This window comes from Prorops nasuta, unplaced genomic scaffold, assembly GCF_024137725.1.
Source record: "Prorops nasuta isolate Cenicafe-Biocafe unplaced genomic scaffold, Cenicafe_Pnas_1.2 PNAS00008, whole genome shotgun sequence".
Classification (NCBI taxonomy): domain Eukaryota; kingdom Metazoa; phylum Arthropoda; class Insecta; order Hymenoptera; family Bethylidae; genus Prorops; species Prorops nasuta.
In genome coordinates, this window is record NW_027116805.1 from 337,912 (window position 1) to 352,588 (window position 14,677).

General features: G+C 36.8%; 1 protein-coding gene across 6 annotated transcripts in view; it reads left to right on the forward strand.

The window, feature by feature from the left end:
- Positions 1-14,397, forward strand: part of tinc (tincar) — a 104,175-nt gene extending 89,778 nt beyond the window's left edge. For 2 of the 6 annotated variants that reach the window (XM_066730180.1, XM_066730181.1), the window contains 9 exons: positions 5,720-6,343; positions 6,476-6,663; positions 6,880-7,073; positions 7,901-8,403; positions 8,559-8,763; positions 9,881-10,013; positions 10,240-10,290; positions 10,663-10,872; positions 11,543-14,397. In XM_066730180.1, the coding sequence (XP_066586277.1) occupies positions 5,720-6,343; positions 6,476-6,663; positions 6,880-7,073; positions 7,901-8,403; positions 8,559-8,763; positions 9,881-10,013; positions 10,240-10,290; positions 10,663-10,872; positions 11,543-12,589 (3,155 nt within the window). In that variant the 3' untranslated portion in view covers positions 12,590-14,397. The remainder of the gene's footprint in view (positions 1-5,719; positions 6,344-6,475; positions 6,664-6,879; positions 7,074-7,900; positions 8,404-8,558; positions 8,764-9,880; positions 10,014-10,239; positions 10,291-10,662; positions 10,873-11,542) is intronic. The other 4 variants (XM_066730182.1, XM_066730184.1, XM_066730183.1 and 1 more) reach the window with 4 other exon arrangements.
- The last annotated feature ends 280 nt before the right edge of the window (positions 14,398-14,677 follow it).

The window sequence follows — 14,677 nt, forward strand, 5'->3', positions numbered from 1 at the left end:
CGTTCGTTAAAAAAATCTAACTGAAGTAGTTTTGAAGCTTTTTAAAATTGATAGCAATCTTAATAAATGTAGCAATTCACTAAAGAAAGATTCCTTATAAAATTATTATCTTAATGTAATTATCGTATTAGGTACTTATATAGCGTAATTATTACATGGTACAAATATTTATCAAATCTTCGTTAAATGAATTCTTAGGATTGTATTCTATTGTAAACATCGTACTATTATGATACAATGTCATAATACGATAAGAGAATCATGATATAAGTAGGACTACGATCGTTGCCAGAAGGCGTAGGAATTCTCGAAGGGGTTGCAGTGCAACAGATAAGAAATTCTTGCAAGATTCTAAGATAGAAATCGCTGAAGTTTCCTCGACTGGAACGAGGGAGGGGGCTGTTGTAGGTGGAAGGATTCTACTGGCGGGAAATCCTGCAGCAAACTGTATGCACACACCTGGTCGATCAATACACCAGCCAGGACCAAGCTAGGACGCGACCAGTTTACTGCTTTACATTCGAATAGTTTCTATTACGCCTGAAAAACCTTCCTTTGATCTTCTCAATTCCCTTATCATTCGTTATCCAACATTTTTTTTTTCAATAATTGCTTCCATAGTCTTTATTGAATTTGCTAGGACGACGTTTAATAAACTTCAATAACATAATTATAAGGTCGATAACTTTATTTTTATGATAAAAACATTTTAATCCCTGAATATTTTGAGTCTGGAAAAATTGTAAAAATTTGTACCTCGTTTTATAAATTAATTTAAAAGATAAGACGAGAGAAAATTTTCGCTTGTTTTGTTGGTAAAGAGGGGTCTTGAGGGTAGTTTCCACCCCTATTCTTTATTATCTTAGCCAGCAGCAGCGATTTCGTTTGCGGAGCAACATTCTCTTGCAAGCCTGATTACTGTCTGGTCTATTCCGACCACGCGCCTCTTAATCAAATTAAGTTCTAATTAGTTTACATAAAATTACGCGTAGCCTGAAATTGGCATAGGAGGGGGTGGATGCGAAGGGACGTGTACCAAAGCGATGGAAAGTTCATCTGGCAATTTCGTTATCGTCCATTCCGGTCAGATTTGATGCGATCCGATCAGCAGAAGCCACAAATTTCCTCCTTGGTACACCAAGTTTGATTAAAACCAATCCTGATAAATTCGTTGAACTTCCTTTCAATGAATCTCATTCGCAGGAAGTCATTGAAAATCCACTAGACGCTAAATTTCTATTTGTTCAGAAGAGTTAAAGCTTTGAGAACGGTTCACTAATGCATAGTTTCTTTTTTTAAAGTAGTCTGAATGATGCAACATCTTGAACAAGATTTCGATTATATATTATTGATAGCGTCGAATTGAAGTTACTCGGTGCGAGGTTGTACGTTGGCAGAGTGCAGGGATAAAACTGAGAGAATAAACAGAATAGAGATGGATGAAAACAGGATAGAAGTAGATAAAGAAACAAAGTGGAAATAGATAAAATGGAACGGCGGAAGGTGGTAGAATCAGAATAGGTTTAGCTAGATTGGATCAGAATGGATAAAAAGAAGGACAAAAATGGAGGGATAGTAAGTTGAAAAGAGGTGGAAGAGTGTGGTTAAGGGAGAAATAAAAAAGGATGGTAGAGGGGCTGGGTGAAAATGGAATGGTATGGGTGAATTTAAGTAGAAATGGAATGTAAAAACATGCAGGAATCTGATTGGCAGAAAAAAGGAAACTGATAATGGGGGTGAATAAAGGTGGAATTGTGTATATTGAGATAGAGGATATAGGCTTGCGATAGAATAGAAATAGAAAAATGAGGACCTTTGGTATTCGGGGATTTGGCTTGCACGATCAGGTGTCCATTGTTATGCGAGAAACATAGTCCTCTTTGTCTCCTAGGAGAATACCTCGACACGATAGCAGCGTGCAGGGGTCATTGTAGTGACCCGTCGAATCCTGGAGCGTGAAACTAGCAGGACATCCGCCCAAGTAGCTAAGGGTAGTCTACTACCTGTAACAACCCCACCACACTCTTCGTCCTTTGCGTATTTGTACACCTGAACGTGAAAATGGCCCTTGGATACTTGTCCCTCTAATACCCTCGTGGTAGAGAAAATTTACAATGATTTCTGTTTTGCTCTTTTATTCTTATTTTTCATCCTCATAAGCAATAGCTGAAGTACGATAATTTGGACCTTTTTTTCACTTTATGTTTTACAAATTTTATAAAATATAACAGAAATCGCAATACAGTTATAATAATTTGCAACGAGCTTATACTATCCATTTACGATGATGGATGTAATTATTAAAGTATGAATATTATAAAATCTATCGGACGGTATCTACATAATTGCGACTATCTGAAATTCATATCTACTAATTAATATTTAATTGCACGCAATGAGATACTCCGAAGTACACACATGGAAAATTCATTGATATGGCACACTCTGAAATTACATATAACTTGCTACAGATAATTTGACAAAGTTGATCGTTCGTTTCTATACCCAAACATTATATTGCATAACTTAGAGAGCGAAAGTATTATTGTAAAATTCTGCAAATTTTACTCCTGCAATTTTATAATAAAATGATCCTAATTATAATTTTAATGTGATTTTAATCTGATAAAATAAATTTAAGCGAAATTGCTATCATTAAAATTAGTAATAGCAGTTTATTTAAAAAGAAACTTTCAAATTAACAGGAAAAAGAAGGATAGGTAATATTAGCAAGCATAAATGGATCACGTGATTTATTCGAAGGAGCTTGAGATAAATGTTACAAGTAGAAGTTTCAGAGTACAGAGGGTCGTGTGGTTAATGTCAACATTGTAGAAGCTGCTGGTACCCTTCTGCAACTTTCCGCGGGGCAACTAAATTTTTCACGAAACCTTTTTACCGAGACTAAAGATGGCGGCACAAATCGATTTATCTCTTGTGTGCCTATAATCCAAAGACATCACAAATGTTTCTCAAGCATTAAAATTACATACTATACGGAGACTCTTATTTTAAAATTTGTCAAGATGGCCACAGTTAATCTCAAACCTGCAGAATCATATTTAGTACTGGTAGAAATTTCCTCTAAATTTGTATAAGCATTTAAATCATAAAAATTTAAAATTTAAGAGGACCATTCTACAAGAAAATACTATTGAGACTGTATCCCCGAAGAAAAAAACAGTTAATTCCTTTAAATATATTTTTTTTAATAACAATTAACATAATTTTTAGTACTATCATTGCACACATATAATGGTAATATATAAGAACACATTTGTTATAATTATAGCAGACAGTGATTGATTAGCAACTTAACAATTTTTTAAACAGAGCTTTCTATTAGTACTAATTGCGGTTCTTTATATAGTCACTTTTAATCTTTTATTCTTCTACGTCTATATACTATTGGCACTATTCACTATGCGAAAATCCATCTTTATTATACTTACTGCTAATAAAAATTGAAGGAACTTTTAAAAATCATAAGAACCATAAATCTGTAGTTTAAAACTACAGAACCATGCTGTCTAATTAATCTGTTCGTGGTTCACAAGGGATAAGAAAGGGGAAGGGGAATAATCTGACTTAGGTCTGGAACCTCTCATTATTATTTTCTTTCGTGAGCACAGGAAGTGCCATCTGGGATTAAAATTAGGAAGAGGTAGACCACGACAGTATGGAAGTTGAGGAATTGTGGAAAGAGGCAAAATGCGGGTGTAAGTAACTTAATCCTGCGAATGTAATTACTACGTATTTCGTGGTTAAAAATACACCAGGCATTAGCTAAAAGTCTGAAGGGAAGTGCCGATTAAAGCCGAGCTTGCAAGCTCGCTCTGCTGAGAAAAGAGATATTTCAGCTCTTTTCTATCTATTTTTATCCCCAGGCCACTGAAGAGATAATAAGAAAATATTTCAGGATCGAACAAAGTTTACAATGCTTTATATGGAACACGGAAGAAATAAATGTTAGAATAGAAGTAATAAAATTCGAAATCCAAAGAAAAAAAACTCGTTTTTCAATATGGGAAAAGCGGGAACAGGAGAAAAGAAAGTGTGTGGAAGAGCACAGGTAGATGTTTAGAAATATATTTCTCTGAATTTGGAGGAAAGGTTGAAACTGGTTCTTCTGTTGGCGGTTAAAGGGAGAAATGGAAAAAATAAGGGAAAGAGATAGGGCTGGTCACACGTGACGTCAAAAGGATTTCGCACGTTTGTGTCTGAAGATGTTCGAATTCTTTAGAATGGAAGAAACTGGAGTCCTTGAAGATCCTTTTGTGGTGTGCTTGGAGCCGCGGAACGGAATATCTCTGAGCTTGCACGTTTAAGCACCGCGAATGGATACGAATACGAGAAAATCTATATATGGAGCTTAAGAGGCCCGTTCGTCAATTTCCCTTTTTTGAGAGTCTGAGAGCTTTCTCCTTTCAACCATCTGGAACAAAGAGTTTTTTCGTACGAAAACTAAAAGTTACGCCTCGAACCTTTGGCATTTTACAGCACGAATTAAGAAATTCAAATTTAAAAATGTTTCTAAAATTATTTAGTATTCACATTCAGTCGAATTAACGACATACATATATATATATAAAATCGCTAAAAAAGAGCATAACTAAATCGTGGTCTATTTTCGAAAGATAGGAAATGGACATATTCGGCTAGAAAACCATGTACTTCTAGATAAAAATAGACATGCAAGTATTCTTCTATGAAGAAAATATACCGTTCAATTTTCCTATATTAATTGAGATATTATATAGATCGATGGAAAAGCGTCGACAAGAAAATTAACGCTTGCTTTGGACAGAACCATCCACCCCTCTCGCCGCCCTCCCCCCTTTGTTACAGGAAGCACACCTCCCAGTCACTCTTGTCGAAGAGCGACGCCATTTCTCGTTGGACGCTTCGTGAATCAGGAAGGAATCTATCCTGGCACTAGCTTGTCCATGATGAAATCCCCTAGGAACGTCCAATATCAATTATTATCGTCTGGAAGTGACATTTATTGTGCAGCTTGTCACTCCACGGTATACAACACCTGCCATAAATCGGGAACATCCCTGTTTAAACCCGGCATCCGATCTTATTAACGACTTTAATTTATCAAGCCTCAAAGTCGAGAAAAAAAAGTAAACCTTAACTACAGAAATGTAAAATATTTTGATTAACCTCACATAATTAGAATCCTTTAATTATTAAACTTCTAACGGATATTTAGTTCTTATTATTATATTTTTACATATAAATTTTCAATTAAGCCAATAGTAAATTTTTTGACTTCAGTAAGCGAAAATGTCTTAATGGAGTTTTAGAGAGGTATTGTTAAGGAGTGTTTATAGGTTATGTGAAAAACTTCTATTAAAGATAATTTTATCAGTAGTGAAACACTCCAGATGTTCGGCGTTACAAAGGGTCATTCGATGGGAAAAGCTTGAGGTACCATTGTCCGAGCTTTTCAGGACTACGCCAGCTTTGTTGTGGCTGGTTATGAAGTAGAAGACGATAAAATAGCTCTCCGGTCGAAATACTTCTTTATTATTGCTTTTCAGACCAGTTGTTTTTGTTAACAAATCAATAGGATCTAATACCGGTACTAGCTGAAGTATAATATCGAGTATAGTAATATTTTGGATTTTTGAAAAAAATTAATAAATGTTACGATTAAAAAACTTTATTACAGCTTCCAAAGATATTAATGGTGGATGTTTTTCACTTGCAGAAACAATATGGCGAACGGACTTGGATTGGATAGTAATTCATGAAGACAGACAGGTGGTACTGAGTTTCATGAACCCCGCGTGGAACTTGAGCACCATATCCGATTCCATAACGCCTCAACCTTACGTGACATTATCGCCAGACGAGGACGACGAAATTTTCATATCGGAAACGACGCCATCATTGACCACGATCGCGAATGAATCAACCAACTTTACAACGGACGATTCTATCAAATCTTCGGCCTTCCTGCAACCTTCAAAACCTATCGCTAAAAAGACAACCTTGGCCTCAGGCTCTTCCGCATTTTCAGCCTCCGGCATTCCCACTTCCGGCTCCGCTTCCGATTTCGGTTTCACGACTTCTTCCACGGTACTGACGACGAGCTCGAGAAGCATTCCATCCAAATCGACCGCGACCACGAGAAGACCGACAACAAAGACGATACTGAGGAACAACAACGCTAAAAGATCAAGAATGAAAAATTTTGTAAGATCCACCACCGCCAAACCGTCCAAAAGCTCACTGACTTCCGGTAACATGACTGCCCAGAGCTTACCACTCAGCATGAAAAGCCTGGCTGACCTCGACAGACCTGAAACCTTGAATTTAGAGCTTCAAAGAAGTGAGTTATCCTTTTTTTATTCGACACTAGAAGTTGAATTGTTTGTAGTAACAAATATGTATAAAATGCTACATTATTTATTAGTCATCCATGAGATTATTTACTAAATTGCTACGATTTTTGTGGTTTCAGCCGAGTCCTACGGCAATATCTCCTTGGAGTATCTGAATTATGCGATAGCTCTAGGAGTTTACTCCGTCAGATACCCGGCGGTATTTTGGTCCTGCAATAAAGCATTGGGTACCATATTTAGTATCCAGCTGGTCATCAATTCACTCCACAGCCTATTAACTTACGCTGGAATGTCCGTGCTATATAAGGTTCCTTTCTTTCTCCTTCATTTATGATCCAATAAAGAATGCAATTTAAGATAGATATCTAATAATTAATCAAAATTTTATTCGAAGACTTTAATGTTCAATTTAATTAATAGAGAATTTTAAATTGAAACTCAATTAAGATTCGAAGAGATCCCATTAGGGAAAGAGAAGACTAAAATTGTTTTCTTTGATCTGAAATAAATTTTCTGCTTTTAGATTCAAGTGGTTGGACCACTCAAAGTGCTGCCAGCTCTTCGACATCGAAGTGCTGGCACAGCCAGCACAATTTCTACTATCTTTGGGGATTCCTACTTTTTACTGAATCCCCACGTCACCCTCGCCTTATTTGCTCTCTCATCCCTACTGGTGCTCTGCTCCAGTATGGTCATGTATCTCTATGCTCACGGCAGGTAAATATTTAGCTTTGCATTTCAAAGTCACTCTTACCAACCAACGATCTAATACTCCCCCTCTTTCCCTTACTCCTATAAATTAACTCCTACCGTCCCACTTTACCAGGACATCGTGTATTTCATAACTTGAAACAATATTGAAACGCCTGACGCTAAATTATTCATTACAAGGCTTCCCTTTCTCTTTCTGTTCTTTCACCCCTCTCTTCCTCTATCCTAGCCAGAGAATTTTTCTTTTTATGCAAATTCTCTGTGAAGAAGGAGAAATTTCATAAATAGTCAGAATGTTTAAACAAGAACAATTTTAATACTAAATTTTCTCGGATGAAACAGTGAAACAGTGTGTTATAAGCGTTCTCTGTTTTCGATAAGAATCTACTTAAACACGTTCTGATTGGAAGGTGATTAAGAGTTTTCTGCGCGACTTTTATATTAGCAATTCAAAAAGGGAAATCCAAATCCTTGGGTAAAGCTCGAACCATCATTATATCGAATTTCAATAAAATTGTTTGTATTGCCGATTGTGGTAAATCGATGGGAAAGATATCTACTTGGAGAGAATGGGAAAATTGTATTTCTTTCAAGCATGGGTACCATTTATTCGATGGAAGCTCTGGTAATGAGATGGAATTGAATACAGCATCGGTGCAGTTTTTTTCTCCAAATCCTTGAATCTCCTGTACCAGTAACTTCTCCATTAATGAAACAATTTCATAGTTTAATTATATTAAAAATATTTATTACAAATTTATGATATTATAGCTTTGAGAAATTTTTGTTACTGAATTATTCAATCCGATACTTTATGCTTTATCCGTGGTCAGGTTAACAGCATTTTTAAATCAAGAAAGGGAGCGACGAGTGATATTGGCGAAGGAGGGCCGGGAGGGAAGCGGCTGGACCTATTTCACACATTGCGCGGCTCTTTGTGTTTTCCTGGCGATCGCAATTTGCAGTGCACCATTGATTTATGATTACACAGTGGTGTACAGGAGTAGTTTGGACGGCGCTATTTTGGCCTGCATAATCGGCACAATTGTCCATTTACTATTATGGCTATTTCTCTGGATTTTTCTGACGATAAAACAACGCTGGACATTCAAACTACGAGTTACGATTGGTCGGGCAACTGTAAGATCCGCCAGATCCGTCAAATTGGTCACCGACGTTGATCTTTTGAATGGGAGAGACGAGGAGGATGGTATCAGCGCTCCTCTATTGGTGGTTGGCAACGGAAGAACTTACACCATTGCCGATACTTCCCCTAAAAAAGCCATCATGAGCGTCATTCAGAAAGCTGCTATGGAGAGGAAAGCTCGATCCCAAGGTAATCAAGGTTATACGAGTTTTATCAATTATAGTATATACGTAAAAATTCTTAAATTGCAATTCGGCACTGCTGTCCGTCTATAAATGACACTGTTTGATCTGTTAATATTAAACGAGTATACAGGTGAGGTAAATTGAGAGATTTTGTTTCAGAAGCAAATGGAGATTCTGTGGACGGAGAGTCAACAGGGGACGGAGATGAACAGATTTATTGGTTGCGACCTAAACTTCGTCCATCGCCGGCCCAATCGCCCAATGATGGAGTGAACGGGGGTGCAAACGCCGATAAGAGCTGGCTGAACAAGAAACTCAAGCCCAAGGTCACCTTCAACGACCTGCCTAGTACGTCAGGCTCGCGGTAACTACCCTCCTCCCTCCTCTTTGGTGTCTTTCGTGTCTTTTTGTGCTTGTTCCCGTGTCCATCCCCCCACAGCACCAAAACTCATCAACCCCGCACCCTAATCATTAAGCATTAATCATACGTATTTATTGTTCTTTCTAATTATTGTTTGTTCGTTAATTTTCACTTCATTAACTGTTATTCGTCGTAACTTAAATTAATATTCTACCACTCACCAACACCCTTGCTTGTAAATAATTCAGTGAGATATGTATGTAGCTAACTTTTGTACCAAGCTCGACAAGCTTGTAAAACAGACGTGTGAAGCTCGATTTGGATAAAGCTAGATTAAGCTTCAAAGTTTGCTGTATGGAAATTGACCTTGAAATAGTGAGCTTTAACTTTAATGAAACTTTTAAAGCTTCATTAAAGCTCGGCTAATCTTTATAAATTCTTACCAAGCTTTTCACGTGATGCGCTTTTTGTAAATTTAAGGTAAAGCTTGATTGTTTATGTTTATAAAAATCAGCTTGTCCTTACTGTCTGTTATATCCAAGGGAATTTTTAAGTAGGCTTGGCCATATGCGTCCCGCGGGATGATTTTCGTATCTCGGCGTCAAACGGAATACACAAAAGCTCCCTGGGGTATATCTGTGTCGATAACACTGTCTGTAACCCCACTAACTTGTTTGTCTACACTCGTACTAAGCGATGAACTGTGTTACTACTCGATAAGTTTTTGAAATACTCGTGATTTTATTCTGTAATATTTGTTTTAACTTTTTCTTTATATTATTATTAATTATTGTAACGCTTGACAATGATCGATTTGATAACGATTAAGTGTACAAAGATAAGGAACAAAGGTAACGAAATGGGAGCAGTTGAATAATAATAAAATGCACAAAAAATTGATAGAGAATTGAAAAAATTAATATATTAGCGAATTTGAAGGAAAATACAAAGCTTTTGGAAAACCATTTTTGTTATTTTCTTATTTCTTTCTTCTGTCGTTGAATTAGCTTAGAATTGATTTATAATTTGTTGCTATGTATTTTGTCTCGTGACCTTATCTGTCTTGCCGATGTCCTGAGGGAAAAACGCATGGATTAAGACAGATTATTCTGATGTTTAGTAATAAGGGAAAAACCCGACGAGGGATCGCCGACGGTGGACCTGATGATGACGGAGATTATGCAACGTTACGCGAATTACCCCTGATTACGTCTTTGGACCCTGCTGATGACTCTACTTCTGAGGAAAATAAGGTGATATTGATCATTCTTCCACTTCTCACAAATCAAACCACCCCTTCATTTTGAACTAAATTGGAAAACTTCACAATGATTGCAATCCTTCATGTTTCTTTTTGTTTATTTTATAGAATTATAAAGACAATATTAATGTTATTTCTATTTAAAATAGAAATTATTAAAATTTTTTTTTTTATATTTTTATATCACTATTACTTTTAAGTTCTATTTAATTTAACAGTGGGGAAGATGGCTCATGACTTCTAGGAGTGATATACCTAAATTTCAAAATGTAAGCGCCATACACATACACAAATTTATTTTATATTTATGACAAATTTTCAGACACTATTCATACTAACCAAGTTTACTTAAAATTAATATTGCGTTTTTTGTTTGTTTTTTTTTTAATCAGTTCTCATTTGGTTTAATATTTATAAGTCGTTTCGGATTCCCTCGTTACTTTTTTGTTTAAATTTCCCCTTTAAATTCCCCGATCCAATCAAATTTCCTTAAACATCTGAAAATTCCCATACTTTTTCTATTTATTCGACTCGCTTAATTCCTTTCCAAACCTAAGCAGGTTCCCTCATCTTGACTCTACTGAATTTTCGCCACATTCTAGAATCTTATAAAATAAACTAACAATGGAAACTCTTGACAGCTGCTGGAGTGCGTGAACGACGACCAAGTGACGTATTACGCCTCGGGCAACCGCGACCTGCAGCCTTCAGAAGGTGACCCTTCTCCCCTCTTAACGCCTGATCCCCTTCCTGATCCATCCTTAGAGGAGCCGCTACCTCTACCACCACCAACGCCAACTTCAGTACAGCAAACCGAAGTTGTCACGGCGCAACTAACCACTAACGCTCAGGTATACTAACGTCTATCGACTAACTTTAACCAATTTCACCCAATTCAACCCGCTAAGATTAAGTTCTCACTCCTCCACATTTCACGCGTGTACCAGTTTGTATGTCCCAATCACGTCTTTGTTAAAAATACAATTCACTATTTGTATCTTAGTGTCATTGTAACAAATTATTAGAATGTTATTAATTTTTGACGTCTACTGCCCCCTACACACCTAAATATGTAATTAGTAGATTCCTAATACTAAAAACTTCTTTTACACAAATGCATTTGAAATGTTTTTTATGTTGTCTAGTTGAAAAAACTGTCGAATGTTTAAGTTTCGTTAAAAATAAAGTATTATACAGTATGTAACAAAATGATCGCACTGCTTTAACGAGGATGATTCTCGAAGACTCTTTGATCGCAATATTTCAAATCGCATTAAAATCAATACTTTGGTTGCCGAGTTACAGAGCTTTGAAAAGTTACTTAGGATGAGCCACGATGAGGTTGCATAAAGTATTTCATTACCCAAACCAATTAGGAATTTCTACAAAGATTTCAATCGAACCTGAAGTTTTATAATTAAACAAGCTTAAAGAAACCTGCCTAAGTTAGTGCGGTTATTTTTTGTTATAGCCTGTATAAGTATTCATATATAAAAACAACTATTTTTTTAAATATTTTAGCTAAATGGTCAAACCCCAAGATGCCTGCGCAGAGCAGATTCGGGAATGCCTCACGACGAGCTGACGCCACGTTCGGATTCGTCAAACTCACCACCGTTGGATGTGACGGGTAACGGAGGTGGTTCAATGGCCAGTCACAGCAACACGAGCAGCGAAACGTCCTCGAGTGGAGTCCACAGCAACGCCAGCAACGCTAGCAACGGAAGTTGTCAACGGAGAGCAACTAGCGTGGATGATTTGACCGGTGAACCACGCGAAGAGAGGGGGGACCAGTGGAGGAGCTGTTCCCTGCAACGAGGGATACAACCCCCTACAGCAAATACTTTTTCACCACCGAGCAGTCGCCCTGGGACGAGTCAATCCTTTTCGTCTCCTCAATACGTCAACCACTTACCCTTGTACAACAATGTAACCAATGTGGAGACCACTCCTGGTTGTCCTGCCGTCATCCTGGAGAACCCCAACGAGGCTACTGTTGTCATCAGGCGCAAGCTTTCAAGGCCAAAGGTGGGAGAGGTTTTAAATGGTAGCGAAGAACCATTCGGAAGGTCAACGAACATGAGGATGACCTCCTTCACCGAAAGCACGGATTTAAGGGTGCAATCATCGTCAGCAACCTTGCCACATTATCCCACACAGCCAGTCGTCACATATCCACATTGTTCAACAATGCCTCTGCCACATGCGACTCATAGCGTTGCTGGATCCAGCATGAGTGGATCCTCTGGAAGCTGCGGATCTGTGCCTAGGCACACCTTTGTTCCTCCGCAGATCCACGTTAGTGTTCCTGCTCACACCACTCTGCCATCCCATCATAATGGGGTGAGATTGATGCACGCCAACCACGTCAACCAGAACAACCCCTTCGTTAAGAGGTTCCCACCCATGCAGCCTCATTCGCAGTCATGGGCACTTCCTGGCCATCATACCTTCCCTCAACTGGCGCAGAATAATAATCATCTACCACAGATCAGACAAAACGATCGAGATTCTGCCAATTTCTCTATGGCCAGCAGTGGAGATTCCGATACTTGCCTGCCACATTAAATTACATTTCGACTAACATCCTTCTGAACTCTGTCGATGGTTGTTCCAGATCCATACTGATGAAAGATTCCTCTTTGCTTCCTTTAAAACTCTCTGATATTTCGAATTGTGGACTGGAACTGATGCTGGTATCATGATATAGATTATGGCATTTATTTGGATATGGACAATAAGATTTTCTACCATTACTCGTGTGCAATGTGTGGACAACCTTTGGATACATCTTGGTTCATAATTGATTGGGTGTGAGTAAAAAAAAAATGGAGCTAGTCATGGGCCATTTTATATTGAATGGGAAGTGAATCTTGAAAAAGATTAAGAACAGTGTTTCAATTGCTAGAAGGTTTTTAATGGAATCTTAAGAGACTGGCAGAAATATTCATCGTCCTGGAAAGATTTTGAATCTGGATCTCCTGGTTGATTAAGTTCAGAGTATGAAGATTCTACTGATTACTACTTTAAAAGTTAATAAGTTTTCCAGAGTGAAATTAAAGCTTTTATTGAACTATTTCTAAATAATCTGCGAGCCTCTATAGCGCAGATTAACACTACAGGTTGTGAGTCGATAGTTGCAGTTAGGACTTTATCGAGCCAGACTGCTTTTTAGTCTTCGGATATTCCTGAGTGTCAAGAATCATTTGCAATTACTCGAAAAAAACCATCGTAGTTATAACAGATCTTATACCTTGATATTAAATTCATCACAAAGAATTTCACCGACCAAAAATACTTCAAAATTATTGAATACAAATTTCTTGCAATTATATACAGCAAAGAAATTACTGAATCAACATCAACATATCAACTTGATTATAAAGCAATCAAATATACCTTCTATGATCTACGATGAAATTCAAGTCAGGTGTTTGAAACATATCGTTTAGAGAGTAATGATTTTTGACAAATATACTAAAGTCCTTTTTTGAATCGCAGATTTTTCTATAAATATAATAGAACAATTTTCAGACCTCTTTCAGCAATAAGGCAGTTTTTCTCGAGTGATTGTAATACTTCTGTACGACAAGTTTTATCCACTATAGCGTTCATATTATTTATAAATTTATTTCCTTACGATTCCTATTAACAATAGGATGTGCTGTATGTATAAAAGTTAAAATGGGGGGGGGGGGGGGGATGAAACGTATTATATCCTATCCAAGAATGGATCCAGTTTAAACGTAACACGGCAAAATAAAATGTATGCACGTGCTGGGTTACGATTAGAATTTAAGGGGGAATGGAGAATGAAATGTGCGAAAAGCTCGTTCGCTCTTTTTTTATCGCTACGAGAATTTTTTGTATAAGATAAATTAAGGATCATTTTCTACTCCAATAATTGTAAATTTTGTTGAGACACAAATGATGTATATTGCTAATTGAAAATTTATTTATAATTCCAGTTCGATTGTTTGTAAGATTTGTAAAGGGAAGGAGAAATTTTCTAGATGCAAATCATGTAGGATAATTTCTCCTTTTCCAGAAAAAAGCCTCGAATGAATTGTACATGTTTGATATTTAGATTTTAAGAAGAATGAATTCGCGAAAATTATTTATTCTATAAATGCTCGATCTAATTGCTTGGTTAATTAATTACTTAAATTGGCCAAGCCAACAAATAATGAAACAAGTCATGGTCGATCAAATCGACCATTCAACCAATCTTACTTGCGTAAATAATGAAATCGTTTAAACGAATGTATAAACAAAAAAAAAGAAGAGAAATTATTCTATCCAAGAAAATTTTAATTAATCTAAATAATTTATGGAAAAAATGAAATAAAATTAATAAAGGAACAATTTGAAATTTTCACGGTAAAATTTAAATAAATCCAAGGAAAGTACTGAAAAATCGGTCGAGCAAAAGATTCTTTAAAAATTAATTAGATATTATGGAAGGATTTACTACAGATCACTGTATTTCCTTCACGAACTGCCAATTTAATTCGTCCTTTCATGGATTGCATCCAGTTTTTTATACAAGAATATTGAGACTCCGTTAGTTGATAATTTTCATTTGCTTCTTTCGCAAGGACTTGTATCACTTGGAAGGAAAATCTACTAGTCTTACAAAGATATGTCTCTTCTTCA